The sequence below is a fragment of the Schistocerca cancellata genome, chromosome 7, assembly GCF_023864275.1.
Source record: "Schistocerca cancellata isolate TAMUIC-IGC-003103 chromosome 7, iqSchCanc2.1, whole genome shotgun sequence".
Classification (NCBI taxonomy): Eukaryota; Metazoa; Arthropoda; class Insecta; order Orthoptera; family Acrididae; genus Schistocerca; species Schistocerca cancellata.
The window spans coordinates 358,806,899-358,831,655 of record NC_064632.1 but is presented as its reverse complement, the minus strand read 5'-3'; the positions used below and the strand labels follow the sequence as shown (position 1 = coordinate 358,831,655).

General features: G+C 37.1%; 1 protein-coding gene and 2 non-coding genes across 3 annotated transcripts in view; 1 reads left to right on the top strand and 2 right to left on the bottom strand.

Moving 5' to 3' along the window:
- Positions 1 to 9,705, top strand: part of LOC126091873 (centrosomal protein of 89 kDa-like) — a 115,280-nt gene extending 105,575 nt beyond the window's left edge. Inside the window, exons 10-11 of the mRNA XM_049907154.1 lie at positions 1,113 to 1,282; positions 3,477 to 9,705. Of these exons, the coding sequence (XP_049763111.1) occupies positions 1,113 to 1,282; positions 3,477 to 3,603 (297 nt within the window). The 3' untranslated portion in view covers positions 3,604 to 9,705. The remainder of the gene's footprint in view (positions 1 to 1,112; positions 1,283 to 3,476) is intronic.
- Positions 9,706 to 19,712: 10,007 nt separating this feature from the next.
- Trnaa-cgc (transfer RNA alanine (anticodon CGC)) lies at positions 19,713 to 19,787 on the bottom strand. Its single transcript has one exon. It is a non-coding gene; the product is annotated as a tRNA-Ala (tRNA).
- A 3,807-nt stretch (positions 19,788 to 23,594) lies between these two features.
- On the bottom strand, positions 23,595 to 23,668 carry Trnat-ugu (transfer RNA threonine (anticodon UGU)). The gene has a single exon. It is a non-coding gene; the product is annotated as a tRNA-Thr (tRNA).
- Positions 23,669 to 24,757: the final 1,089 nt, after the last annotated feature.

The following is a 24,757-nucleotide window of genomic DNA, read 5'->3' as shown; positions in this document are numbered from 1 at the left end:
TAGAAATGATGCTGAGCTTCCAGCTACATTGTCCCATCAGGCTACATTGTACCAGCACTGCAGCCTGACTGCCCATTGTGTTTGTTTGTGTGTGTGTTTGTTTTCTTCTGTCTCGTTGCTGGTAAGTGAAATTTTCTCCTGTCCTTAGTACCTGCATGAAACTTCAGAAATTACTTGTCTCTGTGGTCCCATTATAGGTATGCCAAGCAGATACCCAGCTGCTTTTGCAGTAGCTTTTTTTCCCACACACCTGCTTCATTCCAGGTAGAACTTGTGCATGTGCTGACAGAACAGACACCATTCATACCTACAATTCATTAATGTTGCATATCAGACTGGAACTAACCAGGTAGGGTAGGCGGCAGAAGCTCCAAATAAGTGCAGTACAGTTTATCATAGGTTTGTTTACTAAATCATGGAGATCTCGTCAAACTCCACAGGCAGATGCTTTAAAAGGGGAAACCACATATCCTGGCTGTTCTCTACTTTCAGTACATGTTCCTGTAATTTTATGGTGTCACCAGTGGGTTTCTATCTATTTATTCATTTTCTCTTAAAATTAAGTATTGTGGGATAAAAACACTTGCATATTGGGATTATGGACATCAGAACCACAAAACTGTTACTACAAAAACATATACCTTAACAGCACATTTGGTTGTTCATGTTTCTGTCTGTCTTTTACAGTACTGTTTGTTTTTTAAGCTGTTTTTCATGTTCAACTCATAAGAGGTTTTTATATTGCTTTATTTTCTGTGAAACAAAAAACTTAGCGGTTCTAAATGAGAAAATATCTCAAATCCCAACAGTTCCATTTTAAGCCTCATATTTATGACTGATAAATAACAAGATGGAATCCTCAAAACATATTTATTGTAGTGAAAGAATTTTCAGATTTAACATGCCCATTTCTCTTACCATTTTAAATCATTTGCTAGCGTCTGAGGAGGCAATCATCAGCAGCTTGATCTTTTATCCAGATTTGATGTCACAAGAGAATTGAGTGTATTTTATTTGGGGATGCCATTGTGAAAAATTTTGTAATCAGATACACCATTTAGTACAGTGAACTAAAAATTGTAAACCTTGGTTTATTAAAAATATATTTACAGTCAGTCCAGAAAGGAGCATGGCAGGAACTTGACCAAGTTGAACAACGTATAAGGCAGCAGCAAGAAGGAGTTACACAAATGAAGCAAGACTATCAACGTGAGTTAATGAGATTACGTACATTGCTGCAACAAAAGGAAACTATCATCAGCCAGCTGCAGTTTGAAAAAAGGTGAGAGATTTAGTAGTTCTTTTTGTGTAGTTAACAGTAGACACGTATAAAATAAAATTTTTAGTGGCTTTTGACTAGTGATAATAACAGTAATATTTGATCCATTGATTTGAATGTGTGGTGTCTGTACTTTCTGACATCTCTGAAAGGACAGACATCACATGGTATCTGCAGCTGTGATACATATTATGCAAATTGGAGGTATAAGGTGGAGAAAGGAAAGGAACTAATGATATTCACTGCATGGAAACTTTCTGGGGAATGAGTGGCCAACCTGGTGGCTCAGTGGTTACGACAACTGCCTAATTCGCAGGAGATCTTGGACTCGAGTCCCAGTCCAGCGCACATTTCACTCGTCACCGCTGATTCTGCATAAAGTCCCAACACAGCTGATATCACCAGTTCCTTTCCTTTTCTTTCCTTCCTCCCCCATAGTGGTATCTGTTCTTTCAGATTTTCCAAAAGAACAGACACCACATGTTCATACAGTTGATATGCCTCAATGTGCTATGAATCAACAACCATCAGTGTAAATGTACATTAAGACCGACCTCCCGTGGAATCTGAAATTAATGAGCATGGAGGACTTGGACGGGGACTGTGGGTAAGTGGTGGTGCTAGGTGAGAATGTGAGTCAGCTGAGGATCATACTGAGATAGTCTGCACATTTGAAATTAGCACTGTGTCCTGGTGGTGCAGTGGTTAATGCAGCTGCCTAGTGAGCAGGAGAGGCTGGGTCTTGTATGTATGGATGGATATGTGTGTGTGTGCGAGTGTATACCTGTCCTTTTTTCCCCCTAAGGTAAGTCTTTCCGCTCCCGGGATTGGAATGACTCCTTACCCTCTCCCTTAAAACCCATATCCTTTTGTCTTTCCTTCTCCTTCCCTCTTTCCTGACGAGGCAACCGTTGGTTGCGAAAGCTAGATTTTGTGTGTATGTTTGTGTTTGTTTGTGTGTCTATCGACCTGCCAGCGCTTTTGTTTGGTAAATATATATATATATATATATAGTTATAATAGAAGGGAACATTCCACGAAGAAAAAATATATCTAAAAACAAAGATGATGTGACTTACCAAATGAAAGTGCTGGCAGGTCGACAGACACACAAACGAACACAAACACACACACACAAAATTCAAGCTTTCGCAACAAACTGTTGCCTCATCAGGAAAGAGGGAAGGAGAGGGAAAGACGGAAGGATGTGGGTTTTAAGGGAGAGGGTAAGGAGTCATTCCAGTCCCGGGAGCGGAAAGACTTATCTTAGGGGGAAAAAAGGACGGGTACACACTCGCACACAGACACACATATTTAAAGACCAAATATGTCTGCTTGTGTCTGTATATGTATGGATGGATATGTGTGTCTGTGTGCGAGTGTGTACCCGTCCTTTTTTCCCCCTAAGATAAGTCTTTCTGCTCCCGGGACTGGAATGACTCCTTACCCTCTCCCTTAAAACCCACATCCTTCCGTCTTTCCCTCTCCTTCCCTCTTTCCTGATGAGGCAACAGTTTGTTGCGAAAGCTTGAATTTTGTGTGTGTGTGTTTGTGTTCGTTTGTGTGTCTGTCGACCTGCCAGCACTTTCATTTGGTAAGTCACATCATCTTTGTTTTTAGATATATATATATATATATAAACAAAGATGATGTGACTTACCAAATGAAAGTGCTGGCAGGTCGACAGACACACAAACGAACACAAACATACACACAAAATTCAAGCTTTCGCAACAAACTGTTGCCTCATCAGGAAAGAGGGAAGGAGAGGGAAAGACGAAAGGATGTGGGTTTTAAGGGAGAGGGTAAGGAGTCATTCCAGTCCCGGGAGCGGAAAGACTTACCTTAGGGGGAAAAAAGGACAGGTATACACTCGCACACACACACACATATCCATCCGCATATACACAGACACAAGCAGACATTGACATTTTTCCCACATGGAATGTTTCCCTCTATTATATTCAAATAAAACCTTAAGATTAACAAGACATGATGCAGCAAAACTTGAATTAATAAATTTCAGGAAACTTCTCATGCATAATACTGGTGTTTTCTGTATTGAACCTACAGTTCTTTTTTTCTCTCACAGCTCATACTTTTTAGGCACTTTTAAATGAATGTCCTCATAAAAAGTTGTGGAGAATAAAATGTAGTTATTATTTCTGTTAAGGAAGATTTTTGTTTTACTTTGCAGCAAAGCAGAAGAAAGCCTGGAACTGATATGGCAGAAAGGGAACACGGACAACTCCCCAAAAGATTCCTTGAAACATGTCAATTTCCTTCCTGATACAGATGATGCTTTTCATAATAGTAACAGTTAGCTGTTGTAGCTCTCATAATTATGCTTTGTTTGTATCATAATATAGTCATAATAAAAATGTCACATTTGCTTTTACATCCTAGTCATTTTAAGATTTGTGATATTTGAGTGAGCAGTTAAGCACAATGCATATTATTGTGAAAATCTTATACCAAAGAAAATAAGGTTTATTTAAATCACTTGTTTACAAATTTGAATATTTCAAGCTCTATGTACATCAGTATGATCAACTGAATTGTTTAGAACAGTTTAACTGTATTGCTTTCTTTCTCAAACTGTAAATTTTTTAAGCTGACAGCTAATCTTACAAAGAGTGTTAATTCTTTAAACATGGTGTCTGTTTACTACAAGTAAGATTAATTACTTAGGGATTGTTTATGTTTAGTACTTCCTCAGTTTTTCAATAAGCAGTACACTCCTTCCCTTTTCTTCTCATGTACTTCCATTTTGATTTTCCTTTTGAAATCTCCCGCACCACCACCATGAATTACCAAATGAATGTTGGTAACACATTCCTGAAACAGTAGAATGTTTGCCTATCCAGCATATCACAATTCTTGCATGTTGACAGAAAATATATCATAGTCAAAGAAGCTGCAGAAGATTGATGGAATCAGGCTGTGGGATGTGTAGGTTGGACCAGTTAATAATAAGAAACATTCTCTGAGTGTGGTAGTGAAAGCATCTATTCAGCAGGAGACTTAGAGGAAACAAATAAGAACTGCAGAGGAGCTGGAGAATCTATAGACCAACAAAGAAGAAACTAGAATGAAGGTTTTCATGACAGTAGTACATTGCTGCCAGTAAACCTTTTGAGGTATGAGGTTGTGGTCCACGAAACTCTTCTGTTTCTATCATTTTGCGCAGAACTGTGCTGAACATTCTCAAAGGAATTGCATCACATTAAGTCTGCAAGAGTCAACAGAGGAGCAACACCTCTGTTAGGAACAGAAGAGTTTCATGGACCATGACCTTATACCCCAAAAGGTTTGCCAGCAGCAAAGAAGAAACTGGCTCAAACAGATAATACAAAGATAGTAAAAATGCAAATGATAAGTGGCAGTTATTCAGAGGGTTTGCAAAAGATTCCAGATGTGTCACATTGGTCATATGTGTGCTCCACATGCTAATAGCTGCAAGAAGAAAAACTAAGAGAACTTATTCACCTTAGTGGGGATTGACTCCACAGGTAAAATCAATTCAAACCTGGTATATTAATTGTAAACAGCAGCATTTTCACTGCTGTGTAGTCCAGAATGCAGATGATTTTCCAAATATGTTATGTATTTATTTATAAACATCTTCAGATAAAATAAGTAACTAATATTTAGTGTAAAATGAAACAATTGAAAATTCAGGATGGTGTATGATATTTTATGTTGGGTTTAGTTTTCTTCTCAGTTTTTCAGTGAGAATGTTTTCTCTTTGTGGCAACAAGTAAATTTGTACAAGACTAGGTAACAGGCTCAAAACAAGATATTATGTTCACCATATTCATGTACACAGTTTTGTGTTTCATTAGAACTGGTCCATTAGGAATCTTGAGAAATGATTTTTTAACTAGGGAGGAAGAACCCATTATTTCAACAAAGGTTGTACTCGTACAATAAACAATACATCAGAGACCCAGCTCAAAGTGTCTGAGACACATCAATGTCAGTTAAATCTGAATTTCATTAGGAATGTCTCAAACACATGACTGTCTTCCATAGAGTGAGGACTCGGTTCTTTGAGATGTTTGTGGCACATTACTTTACATCTTCTACCTTACCTTTGTGTTCTTGGAGGCCAACCTTACTAAACTTGGTTTCAATGAGAAACCTACATATAGGCTGTGGTTAAACATTCTTTTCCATATGTTTCTTGGGGGTATTAGTCTTGTGAGAGAGCCTCGCTGAAGTTTGGAAAAGTAGAAGAGAGATTGCAGCAAAATGAAGCTCAGTGTGTTAGCTGTGTAGGTGGTTGATAGTTATTTACAAAATTTAAAGATCTGGATTTGGAACTCAGTTCTTCTTCTTCCTGCACCTTCTGAAGGTTGTCTTCTTGGTTGCTTCTTACCATTTGAAATTAATGAAAAACCACTTTGGTCCATATGTCATCCATTCACTTGGCCACATGCCTTACCCATTCCAAGTCTGTTCATCAATTGATGTATTTATTTTTCTTTACACCTAGCAATTCCAAATGTGCATCTTCCATTACTAACATTCAGCATTTGAATAAATTTAGCATCAGTTGTATATACGTCACTATCAAAAATCTAAACTGGTAATATAAACTGTTTGTAAAGTTTCCTTCTCAGACTCATGGTAAGCTAAGATTTGAAAACACTATACAGTTTACAAAAAGCATTCGATGCAATTTTTATTGTCCACCCAGTCTTCAGTTGCCCAAAATACAAAAATTCATTGAATGGTTCAGTGACTTCATTGTTGAATTGTACTATTTTCTTTTAGAGGTGTAGATTACACATTATTTTAGTCTCATAATAACTGATTTCTACCATACTCTCAGACTTGTTCCATTAACTTATTCCATTTGTAGTTGAAATTTATCTGCACTAATGGCAAACAGCAGAATTTCATCATCAGAATGAAAGTAATGAGACTTCTTGCATTAGCATAAATTCTTTTTTTCTTTCCAGCTTGCGAATCTTTAAACTTCCTCGTGATAATAATTAAGGTGATACGGAACATCCTTGCCTGACTCTTCTTTCAGTCATAAATTTTCATTATCCTGATTCAGTTTGATAGAAGCAGTAGCATTGATTTAGATACATTCAGTATACTAGCTCTGTAATCTAGTCGTATGTAATTACTATTTGGTTTCAACACAGTTTTAGTCTGATTAGAATGTTTGTAAATAAATTGTTTTACATTGACATGTAATTATTGCACTATATTAACTTCTCTTATTGTTACTAAATGGTACAAGATTCAAGGAGTATGATAAGAGCACATCTCCATTTTGGAATATGATGGAGAGAATTATCCGTATTAGAAATTCTTGAATTCTTTCTGCTTTACTCTCCCACCGTACCATTGCCAACACTTCTTTTTCCTCCTTGCCTTTTTCATATTTCAGTGTCCATACTTGGTGAATTACAGTGCCTGCAGCCATTTATGTGCTGTTCTCTGTCATGATTCGACAGAAATGATCAAAGATTTAAAAGTTTTCACTGAACGCAGCACCATCCTTCCCAAGCTGCCACTGCTGTTCATTCAAGATAAACGGGGGTCTGTGCCCAGCAAATCCTCATTAGCTTCTTCAGAAGATTTACTATTATTATTATTATTATTATTATTATTGTGGACTCCTCCATGTTGCGCTTTCCAAGAAATTAGGAAGATGTTTTTGCATAGAATTTAGTTTTGTGTATCACTTGTACTTTTTGCATGGAGTGAGTCTGTTAAAGTAGTTAAGACCAATTTTTCTCTTTGCAGTTACTTGCAATTTAAGGTTTTCTCAATAGTATGGCTGTTTGAAGAAATCACAGATGTGCAGCCAAGTGTAATCAATGAAGGCAGCAGTGGGAGGGGGAGGATTGTGTAGGTTCATAATCTGAAACTTTCAACAGTTATATCTGGCTGTACTACCATAGTTTCTTCAGGCACCTATAACACTTCTAAAACTAGGATTAGAAGAACAATGATGCAGAATGATTATGAGTCCACAGAAATTGTAAATGTGTATGATGGATGTGGGGAAAGGAGAAACAACAGGACAAAGGGAGAACCAGAAAGAATCAAGAGTGAGGCAAGTATGAGAAAATTTTAGAAGTACAGAAACTACTAAGTTCCTAAAAAGTCTTTGGTTTGTTCTTATAAGTATTTTGAGGCATTTGACAGTTTGATATGAGAGCAGATGTCTTAAAAATGGAGTCCTAAGGTAGCAGGGGTAGATGGGCACACAGGAAACAGAAAGGGGGAAGGGGGGGAATAATTAGTGGTGCAGAAAATACTGCTGAAGTATGGCAATATATAGCTGGTTCATCCCTGTTGCAAATGAATGGCATCTATGCCCATGTGACATTTTATGTCTATCAGTTTGCTAGGGAATATCTGGAGAGAAGGCAAGTCCTACAAATCACAACCATTTCACATCAAATAAAAGATAAGACCACAGAAATAATGCCACGGTAGAAAAATTATGTACAGGTACTGAGTCTGTACCAGAAAATTTGATTTCCATAAAACTCTCTCTTCAAAGATTGTCCTAGATACCTATCAATGAGAAATATGATATGCAGTCATGTTGCAGATTCCAAACCAAAGTGACTGTTGCCAAATACAGCTGGATTTTATGAAAGATATATTCCAGTACATGTAGTACTTGCTATCTCAGCTTCTCATCCATTCACCTTGACAGAACAAAGTCACGTTTATAAGCTGACTACTACACAAGTTGTGCTCAGTTTCTTTGTATTTTGATAATACTTTGTGTGAACTATCTTAAATAACCACTACTAACATTATTTCATTTCTCTTGATGTTAGTGTTTTATTGCTTCTGCATTTCAGCAGTTCGGCACTGTAGGATATGCATTTTGTAGTGGTTTCTGCTATTTTTTAATTTGATTACTAATATTAGCTTATTGAACAGAAATTTATTTGATGGGAATTTGATGTTCTTTGTAAGTGTATAATTATTAAAAAAGTAATGCCTTATGCCTCAGTATCATACAGATAAAATAAGGTTCATTCCTTCATAGATACATGTAAACCAATTATGACCAAAAAGAAAAGATCACATTTTCTGAAGTAATCTGCGGTACCATAATACATTGTTATGGACCTGTGCTCTGATGTTGTATCTCACAGAAAATTGAGAAACTGGAGTAAGCAAACGTTATTACTGAATGTAATAAATGTCTCACAAGGAGAAAATGGCCTGAAATGAAATTGCAGTCAAATATAAAGGTAGAAAAAGTGTCTGCTTACAGGTCACAGCAGATAGAGTGAGTGATATTTAAAAAAAAAGAAGCTTTTCTAGCTTTTGGAACCTTCCTTTTCTTTCTTTTATAATGAAAAAGAGTATGTGGAATCAAACATTGGAGACTCCAGGTAGGAATATCAACAATGAAGGAAAAGATAGATTGCTACTCACTATAAAGAAGACACATAAGCTGCAGGCAGGCACAATTAAAAGACACTTACATAGAGCTATCAGCCACAGCCTTCATCAGCAAACACACACCATTTACACACAAGAGCAAGCACACATCATGCACACATGGCCACCAGCTCCAGCATCTTGGTTTGGAATGGCAAATAGTAATCTATCATTCCCTGCAAGGGTGAAAAGAGTCTTTCGGTCATTTTAGGTTGTTACATATCTTTCCTCCCATATAGAAACACAGTTAAATGCATCTTGGCTATCAACTGTAAACTGTGTGATTTGAAGACCTGCAACAGAGCAGCACTCCTTTATGCAACCCATCACACTGTCGAGTATCACAGTTTTAAACCTCAGAAGCTACTAATACTTCAATTAAAATAACTTTGAGAGTGTGCATTTCACCTTATTGGCTCTTTGTTGATATACACAGAGCCTTGTTAAGTGTGACTGGCTGCACACTGGCAACAGTATGCCATGCCACTTCAATCTGTCAGTCATAAAACATCTCTTTTTTATTTCTTTATTGTAGTTATAAACCACAAAAAAGATGTGTTCTTCCCCAGCCCCTCCCTCCCTCTCTCTCTCTCTCTCACACACACACACACACACACACCATCCCTCCCTCCCTCCTTCCGCCGTCTCTTCCCCTTCTTTCGATGAATGAAGAAACCCTTGATTCCAAAAGCTAGCAAAAGGTGGGCATTTTTTTCTGCTATTATCTGCCTGAAATGTCATATTAGGCCAATATTTCAGTTCAGATCTCATTTATAGTATATATTAAAGTTATTGATCAACTTAAAATTTTATAATTGTGAGCTTCCATTAACATAAATTTTATATATACTATATTGCTCCATAAAGCTGGCAATAATTATGGTTGTGTATAGAACTATAAAATTTTATTCCATAAATTTGTGAAAGTAATTTTCACAACACAAAATTTTGTGTGTTTTTATATGATCTTAATTTTGTTTCATGAAAGAATATTGTCCTGTTCATTTGAATATGATATATTGTAAAAAAAACATATATTGCACCAAATATATGTATTACTTTTAACTCATTATGTACTGTCATTCATACAAAAACTTCATTGATGGTTGTGAAATGTTTGACAAATATTAAACCCCGCATCAGTATTAAAGCTTGTATCGGAGATATTTCTTTCCCTTCATGAGTGCTGGAATCAATTTCTCTCCAGGGAATTTGTGCCACACAGTGGAACATATGTTTAATTGATGCACATGAAATATCAGACTTGATAAAGAAACTTCAAACAACTTCATCAATCATAAAAGCTAAATTCTGTGTTGCACAGTTCTCCAAACAAGTCAGTAGTTAGTTCATCTCTTTTTTGGAAAGTTGATTATCTTGACCTAAAATGATTCACCAAAGACAATTTTGACACACTTCATAGACAAACATTTCTGATTTACCATAAAACACCACAAAATTGCTCAAAAGCTTAGGAAAAGAATAGTCAGGTGCCAAGATAGAAGAGAACTGGGTATGGAAGGGGAATGCGTTGAAACAGGTGTAGCTGCATAGCTCTGACTGAAAACAAGTTAACTGGGACAGACCGACCACCGTGGCACCCTCAGTCAATGATGTCATCTGGATGCGGCATGGAGGAGAGTTAGGTCCACTCTACCAGCCACTGGTAGCTCTGTATATCTTAGAGCCACTATTTCATTCAGCTAGCTCCTCAGCTGGCATCATGAGACTGAGTGGACCCTGTTCCAGACCTCCCAACAAGGAAAAATTCCTGGCAGTCCTGGATTTGAACCTGGGCCCTCCACATGACAGTCAGCCACACTGACTCCTCAGCTAATGAGGCAGATGAAACAGGCATATATAAAGAGAAATTCATGGAAATATAATAGTAACAGCCACAATAAAAGGGACTACTGCTGATAATTTGAAGCTATTCATGAAACAATTCGATATTTTAATCTTCTAACTATATTGATGTTATATTAGGTTAAATACCTCTGCCTTTAAATATGTCTGCTTGTGTCTGTATATGTGTGGATGGATATGTGGGTGTGTGCGCGCAAGTGTATACCTGTCCTTTTTTCCTCCTAAGGTAAGTCTTCCCGCTCCCGGGATTGGAATGACTCCTTACCCTCTCCCTTAAAACTCACATCCTTTCATCTTTCCCTCTCCTTCCCTCTTTCCTGACGAAGCAACTGGGGGTTGCGAAAGCTCGAAATTTTGTGTGTGTGTTTGTGTGTTTTTTTATTGTGCCTATCTACCAGCGCTTAAATAGTAAGTTAACTCAACTAGAAAATGATGTTAACTTCGACAATAAATAAAATTTTCTTTTAACATACTTCTTGTTTAGCTGATTCATGATGCCCTTTGTTGTGCTTGAGTCTAATTCGATAAACACTTTTGAACTGAATTCGTTTTGTAGATCAAATTTCATTTAAAACTTATTTCTTATTAACCATAAGTGTAATGAATAGTAAATGTCCTGGTGAGTTTGGGGAGGGGGGTGCACACCCCTGTTCGCTTGTGTGTGCCAGTCAAAGGCATAGATCTTTGCCCGATATTCAGCTGTCTACATTACATTATTATTTTTTTGTATGTGTCACGGTATTGGCCTAATAAGTGGAAACAAAGAGAAAATACAACTCATGACAAGTTCCTACAGAAACATTGCAAGGAAAGCAGGATTAGAAATTAATGAGAAGAAAACAGAGTACATGGTCGTGAGTAAGGCACCCAATGATGGTAGCCACTGACAGTTGATGATCTCACTTTTAAAAGAGTAGACACCTTCAAATATTTGGGAAGCATCATCAATGAACAGAATAAAATGGAAATTGAAATTAAAGCGAGGATAGCAGCAGCGAATAAAGCTTATTTTGGCCTACACGATGTGTTATCCAGTAGAGCTGTTTCCAGAAGCTTCAGACTTAGGCTATATCAGAGTGTAATTCTGTCAGTAGCTCTATATGGGTCAGCTTCACATTTAGAAAAGCAGGTGAACAAAAATTACTATTTTATGAAAAGAAAATATTACGAAGACTTTTTGAACCCAAGAGAGACACAGAAACACAGGAGTGGAGAATACTTAAAAACCAGGAACTGAAGGAGCTACATCAACAGGCTGATATCAGTCAAAGGACCAAAAGGAGGAGACTGATGTGGGCTGGACATCTAATTAGGATGGAGGAGGAACGGCTACCTAAAGTAGCATTCTCTGGAGCCATATAGGGCAGAAGGAAGCGAGAAAGGCCACAAACCAGATAGAAGGATGACATCGATGAGGACATGGTGGCATTGGGCCTGAGTAAAGGAGAATAGAATACAAGAGCCAGGAACAGAGAGCACTGGAAGAGGAATGTAGAGAATTCATATGGTCTCCAAGGCCCAAGTGACAGATGATGACGATGATGATGTGTCACCAAAAAATATATATCATACAATAACATGGAATGACAGATGCAAAAAGTGTAAGGATTTTCCACAACAGACTTAAGGCTATATGGAATGTAGTGAAAAGAGAGACAAGATGGCCTACCACACAACAGGATGACATCACCACTGAATTGAATGGAAGGGCTATAAAGGATGATTCACAGATAGCAAAAATATATAATAATCATTTCTTAATTAGTGCAGTAAACATAGGGACAAACAGTACAAAAGAAACTTCGCAGCAGTATGGTGAAAAAGCAACTCATAAAATTCAATCATACGGATATATCAGCAATTTCTCTAGCTGAAATTAAGAAAATTATATATTCTCTCAAAAATAAAATCTCATCTTAACTTGATGGTGTTTTAAATGGTGTACTAAAGATTTTATAATAAGCCCTGTCTTATCTGAGATAGGTAATGCAATACTAACTCAACGTATTTTTTCAGAGAGACTGAAATATGCCATTGTTAAACCCTAAACCCCTCCATAAGAAAGGTACAGAGATGTTCATAATTACCAGCCTGCTTCATCATTTTCCAGAATTTTTGAGAAGGTGGTGTATCCTTGAATGGTGTCTTACCTGAGCAACAGTAATAGCCTTAGTAAATCACAGTTTGGATTTCAGGAGAGTTGTCCTAATGAGAATGCAATTTACATGTTCACTCCCCAAATTTTGGAAGCATTAAATAACAAAATAGCAATGGTTGGTATTTTCTGCGACCTATCGAAGGCATTCAACTGTGTTAATCACAATATTCTCCTAGGTGAACTGAGGTTTTACGGGATTGGTAGTGCAGCCAACCAATGTATACTGGCTTATCTAACCCAGAGAACACAGATAGTTGTAGTTAGTAATTCAACCAATGTAATCCAGGGACATTATACTGACTAAGGAGAAATCATGTATTGGGTTCCCCAACACTCAATTATAGGTCCGCTATCATTCCTCATATGTGTAAATGATCTTCCATCTAATACACAAGAAGAAGAATTAGTTCTGTTTGCGATGACACTAGTACTGTAATAATTCCAAGCATACATACAGAAACAAAATAAATGATGAACAAAGTTCTTAGATGTGTCGTTCAGTGGTTTCCTGTGAATGGTCTCACCTTCAATTTTAAAAAGTCACAACATACTCAGTTCTGCACATCTAGAGGTGCTACATCAGTGATAAATATAATAAATATGTTGGAAACTTCGAAATTCTTAGTATAACTGAAACTGGAAAAAGCTCATTTTGGAACTCCTGAAACAACTTGGTTCAGCAAGGTTTGCACTTGGAATCATTGCAGATCTTGGGGAGAGACAAATCAATAAGCTGACATACTTTGCATATTTTCATTCAGCAATAGTGGTATGGGGTAACACATCTTTAAGATAGTAAGTCTTTATTGGGCAAAAATTTGCTGTAAGAATAACATGTGGTGCTCACCCATGCTCGTCCTGTAGACATCTGTTTAAGGAGTTTGACATGCTGGCTACTGCTACACAGTACATTTATTCCATTATGAAATTTGTTGTAAATAATCCATTGCTGTTCAAAGGGAACAATGAAGTACATAATTACAATATTAGAAGAAAAAACTACATTCGTTATGCCACATTAATGTAGCGTTGAGCACAAAAAGGTGTGCACAATGTTGCAGCCACGAGTTTTAATGACTTTACAAATTTCTGTTATTGTCATGTATGGAAGGTGGTAGGTAGGAATTACTAAGTCACATCTGTATGTCTCTCTTAATAATAATAAACACTTCTAAACGACAAGCATTTGGGCATATTTACAGTAGATAAGCATTTGGGCACATTTACAAAATAATTTGTGATGTTAATATAAAATGATTCATTCCACATCATTAAAATTTATCATGCAAATGATCCATGGAATGTGAAACTAACTAACTGTGTAACAGTGCAGAGATTCTCCTATGTTTAGTACAAATTGAACTGAGTTTTCTGATCATAAATTTTATAGCAGATGATCCTACATTTTGTGTGTGTGTTTGTTCGTGTGTGTGTGTGTGTGTGTGTGTGTGTGTGTGAGAGAGAGAGAGAGAGAGAGAGAGAGAGAGAGAGAGAGAGAGAGAGAGAACCAAACCATAAAGAGTGTTGCCGTCGCTCCCAGTTTGATCCACCAAAACTACTAGAGAATGACCGTGTTTAAACATGTTTGCAGGATTTCACCATTTATGCTCACTTGCTTTGTATATAGTCCTGGAACAAGAGGATAGAAGCTAGTTTACCTTCAGATTAGCTCTGTTTTATCTGACAATGTGACAACTGTATTATATCTTAAGATTCTGTGAAATGTCAGCCTTATTCCCTAAAATTTTAGGGAGAAATTTTTAATGTAATATCAGGGTGGCTGGCTCATATATGTTCTTTGTAAGTGAGTCAACTACATATCCCTGTGTAATCATTTTAGCTTTCCAGTTGTATTACTTGTGTTTTAACTGAAAGACTTGAACATTTGATGAAATTTTATGTAAAAACACACACATATTCTCAGTTCTAATAACTCCATCATTATTTTGTCAGCAGATAAGATATTTGACCAGCAGAATTTGATGATGGAGGCACAGTACCAGCTGTGACACTTCTGTTCACAATATTTGACACCATTACCCACTTTAATGGGATCACACAAGTTTGCGATCTTTAGTTCAGGAGCAATGTCAATGAAACACTTAAAAGTAGAAAAACTATTCAAAGCTATTGTAGATTTAGAGAAATCTTTTGACAACACAGAGAAGGGAATTAAAGTTCAAGGAGAATAGTTAAAAACTTCAAGGTTGCTGATGACACAGTAATTATCTCAGAATCGGTCAAGGGCTTGGAAGTATTTTCTGAAGGTGTGTAGCTTTTTGTGGAAGTGAAACTTGGGCAATAAGCAATTCAGACAAGTAGAATATAGAAACTTCTGAAATGTGGTTCTGCAAAAGAATGCTGAAGATTAGACCGAACGCAAGTTGGCGCAGTGGTTAGCACACTGGACTTGCATTCGGGAGGATGATGTTTCAAACCCGTGTATAGCCATCCTGAGTTAGGTTTTCTGTGATTTCCCTTAAGCACTTCAGAAGAATGCCGGAACGGTTCCTTTGAAAAGGCACAGCTGATTTCCTTCCCCCTCCTTCCCTAATCTGAGCTTCTGCTCTAATGATCTCGTTGTCAATGAGCCGTTAAATAGTAATCTCCTCCTCCTCCTCCTGAGGATTATATGGGTAGATCATGTAACAGAAGAGGAGGTACTGAAGTGAAGAAATGAATTGGAGAAAAACGAAATTTATGGCACAACTTGACTAAAAGAAGGGATCAGTTGATAGATGAAGAGGCGTGCGCAGGATAGTCAAGCATGGAGAGCTGCATCAGACTAGTCTTTGGACTGAAGACCATAACAGCAACAGTAGCTTTCGCAATTTGCTTCATCATGGAAGAAAGAAGAATTGACTGGGGAAGGCTAGAGAAGAGTGTCAGGTCACAGGGCTCACCTGTTGTGAGAAGGAGGAGGAGATCTGGGTCCATACTTAATGGAAACATGTCACTCAGGCCCCGAGTTGAGAGAGACAGGCAGTTTTCCCATGGCACCTGGAAGTATTGTCACCTAGTGGTGCCTGCCAAGGTAATGGTTCATCAGTGACAAAAATTTTGGATCCCAGAAGTTCACATGTGTAAGCAAAACAAAGAAATAAAATCAGAGATCCCCATGTTATATCACATATTGAGTGTGCACATGTCACTGTCTGTTCAGAGTGCATATGTCATTGTCTGCTCTGTCTTAACAAAATATCTGGAGCCATTTGTCATGAAATATAAAAACTTTTCACCTATTCTCCTTGGACTGAAAATGCCAGATCGTTCTGCACTCTAAAAGATTACAATAGCCTTGTACCTTCAATTCACGATATTCTTTTCATCTCATTAGTCAATGTCAAAAACTACTAAAACTATGATTATAAGAAGTATTCACATTGCCTACCTGAGAGCAAATAATATATAAAATACTGACTCAGATTCTGGGTATATTCTTGTCTACCTGTGTCCTTTTACTAGCACATAGTTGATTCCCCCAGTTCATGTGACTCAACACAGAAAGTATTTACATGTTTTTCTTTCTGTCCAATGTGTTGCATTAGCTTCTAAGTATTTTCTGTGTTGACAGATTATTGTTTCTGCTCACTAAGAGTTGCTGTTTTCTTTCATTCAACGCACATTTTGCTGTTGCATTTCTGTTTCTGATTTCTGTGATTCATATGTTGAAATCTGTAATTAAGTTGATTTGATGACAAAATTTATCAGCTTTTTCTGTTTTACCTGTGAGCAGTAAGTTTTTGAGTGAGCTTATTTTCATAGCTACACATCACATTGTATGGCCTGAAAGTGTGAACCCAAGTATTAATCTCTTACACCAACTGCCCAAACTGATTTGAAAATTGTTTAGTGTTCCTCAGATGGAGCTACAATGAAGTTCTTGTGAAATTTAAATGGAATTCCTGCAGTTTGTTCCATCTCAAAATTAGTATTCAAAAGATAAAAATGAATAAATGGAGTTGTTACAGGAATAAATCACAAGTTTGATTGTTAAGATGCAATAGGCTATTTGTTCATGATGGTGAAACTGACATGTTCTGGGTCTTAGTAAAATGCTACAAAAAATGACAAGCTGTAATAATGAGACACAAGTGATCAGTTATACATTTCTGTTCTTATTGTAGCCAACGTTTACTCAGTCTGATAATTCATTTACTAATGTACTGAAAGTATATTCTGCCTCCTTCCCAAACCCCACTTTTCCAAACTTCCTGCAACGTATCATATCTCAACAAATGTAGCTTAGTACAATTTATTTTTTGAATCAGTATTGCAGATAGCTAACTATAGTCTCATTACATCAGCTGGATTGTAATTAGCATCACTTTCACACACGATTTGCCTGTCAGAATTGACTGCAAATTATCGTTAACTAGCATTCATTAAAAGTGAAGAATCAGGAAATAAATTTTAGTTCCACCAACAGGGCGTTTCAGAAATACATTTATTAAGTTTGGGGGCATATCAAATACATAAAAATGAGTAAAACATCTATGTAAACAAATATACAAAAAAATTGATTCTGATTGTGAGTTATAATGACAGCCCAACTCTTGGTGCAAAAATGGTGTTTATGTGGCAAAAATGCAGTGAGAACAATTACAGACATTCCAAACAGAGTCTTGCCAGTCACATTTCAAAGAACTAAAAATATCAACTGTAGCTTTCCACTTTATTAAAGCCTGTCTCTTCTCAATGAAAAATCAGCCAGAGACTTTAACTTACAGTAGCTCTATCCACAATTATTGAACAAGAAATAGAAATAATATAGATTTAGAATATGCCAGTTATTTTAAATATGCTGGCATGAAGCTATTTAATAAACTGCCTCTTGCGGTGAGACACCTATCATACAATTCCTTTTCAGAGGGATGTACAGAACCTATTAATCAATAGCTGTGTGTATGAACTAGAATAATTCTATAACACTATGCTGATGCTAAATGTAACATTTAATTTTAATGTAAAATATAAATTTAATTCTTAATGTAAAATCTTATTACTATACACATGTCAAAACCTGTCCATATAACTTATAATCGGATCCTTCTGTGGACCCCAGTACTTACTTCAGATGTAGCCAAAAACATTATAGAAAACTAAATAAAGCTCACTGGTATGTAAGTTCCTCAATCATATTGTCATCATCAGAGGAGACTTTAATCATCCAACAATCAGTTGGAAATATTAATTTTGTAAGAGATGAGCATGGCCAGAAGACCTGTGAAACTTTGCTAAATGTGTTCTCTGATAACTACCTAGAATAGATAGATCAGAAGCTTACCCATGATGGAACTACATTTGGTGTAATGCCAACAAATAGACCTGACCTCTTTGAAGATGTCCACATCAAAACTGGTATCTGCGATCATAAGGCAGTTGTAGCAAGAGTGGTTACCAAAATAATAAAGACACCTAAAATAAATAGGATTTACATGTTCAGCAAAGTGGATAAAGAGGCAGTAGTGTCATCTGTCAATGAGAAGTGTGAATCATTTAGTTCTGGAATGTAGAAAAATTATAGCTCAGTTTTAAAAGAATACTTGGCCATGCACATGATAGGTGTGTGCCTAGTATAACAGTACTCAAAGGAAGAGACCTTCTATGGTGTGCAACCACCTGTACAGAAACTTTTGAAGAAACAGAAACTACTGCATAATGGCTGTAAAACAAAGCATTGGGCTATAGATAGAGGGATGCTGAATGAAACACATTTGGCTGTCAAGAGGACAATGCGTGAAGTCTTCTACAACTATCACAGCAGAATATTATTGAAAAAACTATTACAAAACCAAAAGACATTTTGATTAAATTTAAAAACTGTTAGTGGTACCAGTGTAAAAGTCCAGAAACTGATGGATGAGACAGGATATGAAATTGAGGGTAGGAAAGCAAAAGCAAAAATGCTCAACTCCATTTCCAAATGTTCCTTTACAAAGAAATATCCATGAGAAGTACTGCCCCAATATAATTCTTGCACCACTGCTAAGATGATACAGATGTTAGCAAAGTTGTGTTGAGAAGCAACTGAGATCACAAAAATCAAGCAAGGCTCCAGGGCCAGATAAAATCTCTGTCAGATTCCACACCAAATTTGGAGCTGAATTATCCCCTTTTTTTAACCACAACCTACTATAGATCTCTCAAACAAAAACTACACCCAGTAGTTGAAAAAAAACACAAGTTGCGCCAATCTACAACAATGGTGGCAACCCTGATCCACAAAATTGTCAACCAATATCCTTAAAATCAATTTGTTTTGGAATCTTATAGCATATTCTAAATTCAAATTTTATGAGGTTTCTTGGATAGAATTACCTTCTCAATGTCAACCAACATGATTCCCAAAAATATCCATCACATGAAACCCAACTCGCACTCTTCTCACATGACATCCACAAAGCCATGGATAAAGGCAGTCAGGTAGACACAGTATTTCTTCATTTCCAGAAAGCATTTAACTACTTGCACACCTACACTTAATTTCAAAAGTATCATAGTATGGGGCATTAAGCAGAATTTTTGACTGCATTGAGGTTTTCTTTGTAGAGGGGATGCAGCATGTTTACCTTGGCTGGAGAATCATCAACAGATAAAGAAGTAACAGAAGATGACTCCCAGAGAAGTGTGGTGGTACTCATGCTGTTCATGTTGTTTATTAATGTCCTTGCAGGCAATATTAACAGTAACATCAGACTTCCCACAGATGACACAGTTATTTATAATAAAATACCTTCTGAAAAAATCCACACCAATGTTCAGTCTGCTCCTGTTAAAATTTCAATGTGGTGCAAAGATTGGCAACTGGCTTTAAATGTTCAGAAAGTTAAAATGTGCATTTCCTAAAACTAAGAGACATAGTGTCCTATGACTACAATATCAACAAGTCACAACTGGAATTGGTCAGATCATAGAGATACCTGTGTGTAATAACTTGTAGGGATGTTAAAACTTCCTGGGAGATTAAAACTGTGCGCCGGACCGAGACTCGAACTCGGGACCTTTGCCTTGCGTGGGCAAGTGCTCTACCAACTGAGCTACCCAAGCACAACTAACGACCCCCCCTAACAATTTTACTTCCACTAGTACTCGTCTCCTACCTTCCAAACTCCACAGAAGATCCCGAGTTCGAGTCTTGGTCCGGCACACAGTTTTAATCTGCCAGGAAGTTTCATATCAGCACACAGTCTGCTGCAGAGTGAAAATTTCATTCTGTAGGGATATTGAACAAAACAATGACATAGGCTTATTTGGAGGTAAAGCTGGTGGCAGACTTTGGTTCATTGGTAAAATAAATCAGTCTACAAAGGATCTTTGTTACAAAATACTCATCTGATCCATCCTAGAATGTTGCTTAAGTGTGAGGGTCCTTACCAAACAGAAATAACAGAGGATGTTGGAGGTATACAGAGAAGGGCAGCATAATTGATCACAGGTTTTTTGACTCATGGAAGATTATCCTTGAGATGATAAAAACCTGAACTGGCAGACACTTGAAGATAAACATAAACTAACCTGAGAGAGCCCACCTACAAAGTTCCAAGAACCACCTTTCAATGATGACTCTAGAATTATACTATAACCCCTTATGTATCTCTCCCCTAGGTATCATGAGATCAAGATTAGAGTAATTACACTAACTGCAGCATGCACAGGAGCATTTAAACAATCATTCTTTCTGTGCTACATATGTATGTGAGTGGAACAAGAAGAAGCCATAATAACCATTAAACTCATAAGTACCCTCTGCTATGCAGTTCACAATGGTTTGCATAGTTTGGATTTAGATTTAGATAATCAATCCATAATATTAACTGGAGACAATCTGTTGATGTACTAACTGTATCCTTAATGAAGATGTTTTTCTATGGAGAGACGTTTATTTTTGATATTTATGCACAGGGTGGTTTTAAGATACAATGCTACTTGAGCCAGTGTAGATGGAAAACTATTTACTGTATGGATACCCAACTTTGTAGGGATGATGTCCAAACTGTGTGCTGCAGGATTTGCATTGTTAGCAGTGGTAGTGTTATGACTTGCTGTTAGGTGCCAGTACTTGTATGGTAACATAGGATTGAAACATGAGCATCACTAAGCATTATGGTTGCAGACAGTCAAGATGAGTCTGGATAAGGTGAGCAGAGCTTTTCACCTAAAGCTCTTTTATCAAAACAACAGCAATAGAGCTGCCACTCTTTGTGAGTATCAAGGATTAAAGGAATATGAGGAGTTCCATTCCCACAATGGAGTTGATTTGGAAGTTCAAATTAACTCGTGATTTGTGAATTGCTTGTGGGAAAGGCCAGTGACCAACTGCACCGCAAATTGTTGAAAAGTTACTATTTCCATGGTTGAGAATGCTGGACACAATGTGTGATCTTCAAGGAGTGCACCAGGTGTGTCACAAACATACCATGGTAAGAGCAATGCCAAGAGTGGTTCCAGGCTGTCGTGGATGCAGATGATCATCACACTGAGCAATGTTCGTAACCTGGAATGTAAGCATGATACACAATTAAACAAATGTTATGCCCCCCCCCCCCCCAAGTGGAGATTAAACTGTGTTTCTTTCAATGATTTATTTGTCATTTCGATTCCTCATGTCCTTACAAATGGTCCCACAATGTTTCTTTGGACTACAGTTACTCTTTTTTTTATGGGCAGCCCTCTCAATTAGCAAAATTTTAATTACACCCACCCTTTACATATGAGATTATTCTGTCTTAGACATGTCATGTGTGTCTAGTTGTTGTGAAATAGCTAAATGTGTTCTGTTTAACTGAGGCAGGAAGTTCATTATGTAAACAGGCAGACATGACTTTTATGTATGATAACACAAATAGTAATAGATGTGAGGCTGCATAATTGTTCTCAAAATATGATTTCAGAGAGAAAATATTTCAGTCATCCAACATTTGTTACGGCTCACATTTATATTTCTGAGACACAATCCAGAGCTCCACAAATAGTGGATCAAGTTATACAACAAGATTTGCTTGTATACCTGACCAGAAAGAACACATTCTGGAGACTGTCTAAGTAGATACAAGTATACACACACATCATCACAATCTGGGCTACATCTCATACCATCTGCCAGTCTTAGACCCACTGTTTGTTGCAAAAGTCACCATACTTGTTTGTATATTCAGTCTTATTTACAGTGAAGGCAACATTTGGAAAATATGAAATAACAAAATTTAACTTATCTTTTCTTGTATTCCAAAAAAACTGGAGTATTAGAAAATAAGCGTTAACTTTATGGTACATTGTAACAGTTTCAGGTTGATTTATGAGGTGGGGCTGTAGATTTAGATTAAATACAGCATGCAGAGAGGCATTTAAACAATCATTCTACCCATGCTCCATGCTTGTATGGAATGGGAAAATAATAATAACTAGTACAAGGGACTTACCCTCTGCCATGCACTCCACAGTGGTTTGCAGAACATAGATGTAAACTGTCTGGATGAATGAAATAAGAAATGACATGGAACAACTCAATGTCACACAGGAAACAATACAAAATAAAAGACTCCTTAAGAACCTGATCAGAAGAAACAAACTACAAGAGACACCACACAACAAACGAATACAATGGACCAAACAGAGATGACAAGAACACAGCCAGAGGATGAAGGAACACTGGGCGAACAGGAAAAAAGAGAAGCTGAAGAGAACACAGGACCTAAAGTGGCCCATGGCCCAAAGAACAGAAACAGAAACACAGCACACAAATGAGGGAAGTTTGGGTAGAACATAAAGAGAAAACAACAGGAAAATGGCCATGAAGTTCAGTTTAAATGTACTGTTCAAGGACACACAAATAATAATAATAATAATAATAATAATATATGAGTATTTGTAATTACTTTTTTTGTATCAGTAATCCACACTCAGAGCACTATGTAGTACTGTTTGCTTGCATACAATCTCATTTGATCATGTTAATGGATACCTTGCATTATTTCTATGTCTTATAATTTTTTAATGTTGATTGGCATCACTTCAGTTGTACAGTTCTGTTGAAAACTACATCTTTTGTTTGGTGTTTTGTTGAAAGCCAGATAGATGTTTATAAGAAGTGTAACCCAGGTCCAACCTTTGTTTATTGGATGTAGTATAGTTCCTGAAATCACACTGACAGGTACAAATGACTGTTAAGAGCATATGATGGCAACAAGTCTATCCTTCTGTCCCCAGAATGACATAATGGCATACTTGTGTGGCACTAGTATTCCAGAGTTTGTCACAAGACTCCACACTCCAAGGTGTTGGGTATGTCTTTTTTTCTTCAGCTCATTAAAGATGTACAACTGACATAGAAACATTTGGCTTCTAAGCTATATAGCAATTGCTAAACTAAATTATTTCTGATCATACTCACAGTATATCATTCAGCAAAGTGAGTCCTAGATCTGTCAGTAGTGAGAACTGACTTGGTCACATGACTAGATACAGCCATGCTCCATTTAAAACAGTGGTACTGTTATCTGGCAGTGGAAGCTTGCTGTAAATAAAATTAAATTTATTGTTTACAAGAAAGAGGAAACTCTGACGGTGAAAATAAAAAAGGCGACGAAATGTGCAAGCAAAATGTTAAGACAGCCGGCTGATGATGTGCAAATTAGCACATGAGTATCATACGGCTGAGATGACTGGAATAGAAGTTATTAACCCAAAGTGCACATAATAAATATATGACGATGGTACCCATTCTTTGGGAAATGTCCAAAAGAACAGATACCATTGGTGACCTTGCAGCTCTCGAAGAATGAAATTACAATGAAATCCAGACAATTAGCTGCTTGCAAGCATTGATAAATACCAATGGGGACAGTTGAAAATGCGTGCCCCAACCGGGACTTGAACCCGGGATCTCCTGCTTACATGGCAGATACTCTATCCAACTGAGCCATCGAGGACACAGAAGATAGTGTGACTGCAGGGACTGATCTCTGGCACACTCCTAGTGAGACCCACACTTACTGTCCACACACTATATTTGTAGTGCCCCTGCCCACTATATTCATTACTTACAGCAGTCAATCTACCGATTCTCGTAAGAGTTTGAGCAATGTGAATCCATCCGCACTGAAGAATATCATTGGCCGGTAAGCCTTCTCTATATGAAGATGGTATCTGCCCTTTTGGACATGTCCCAAAGAACAGATGCCATTTTCATATAGGTAAAGGCTTACTGGCCAATGATCTTAATCCAGGGATTAAAATGTCTAGTGGCAGGAAGAGACAGGTTAACATAATTCAGAAAACAGCAGTCAGAAGTCAAGATCTGAAACTCCCTTATCATATCCTCCACTCTCATCAAAAAGTAAAATTCATGCATTAGGGTCGAGGCCCCAGTTATGGCCACATTAAGGGCAATTTGAGATACACCACATTTTTAGTATAGGAAGAAAGTATACGAATTACTTAAAAAAATTGTATCTATTGCTTCAAAGTCTACACATTACAACCATGTAAAAAATTGTATCTATTGCTTCAAAGTCTACACATTACAACCATGTAAAAAATTGTATCTATTGCTTCAAAGTCTACACATTACAACCATGTAAAAACAAATATTCTAAGTTATTTAACAAAAGCAGAAAAAATATTGAAAAATAAATGGCGCATTTCCCCAGTTTTGGCCATGTTAGCCCCACCTATGGCCAGTTGTTTCCCCACTTATGGCCACTTCATATTATAATAAAACTATGGCTAAAATAATTGTCAATCCATGTGCCAGAAAGTAATTTCTGCTTTATACAAGTATATAAGACAACAGACAACAAACATACATCAAATAGGTAAAAGGTACAGAAACTGAATGAACAGAAAAAAAAATTCGTTAGGCAAAGAATTGTCCCAGTAATTACTTAAATCAATTTCCACACAAGTTTATTTCTCACGAGTATCAATGGAATCAGGGAACTTTGTTTTTAATGAACGTCCTTCTTGCATCAAGACTGGATCTGGCAGTTTCCCTATAATATCTTCACCCGTTATAGTCG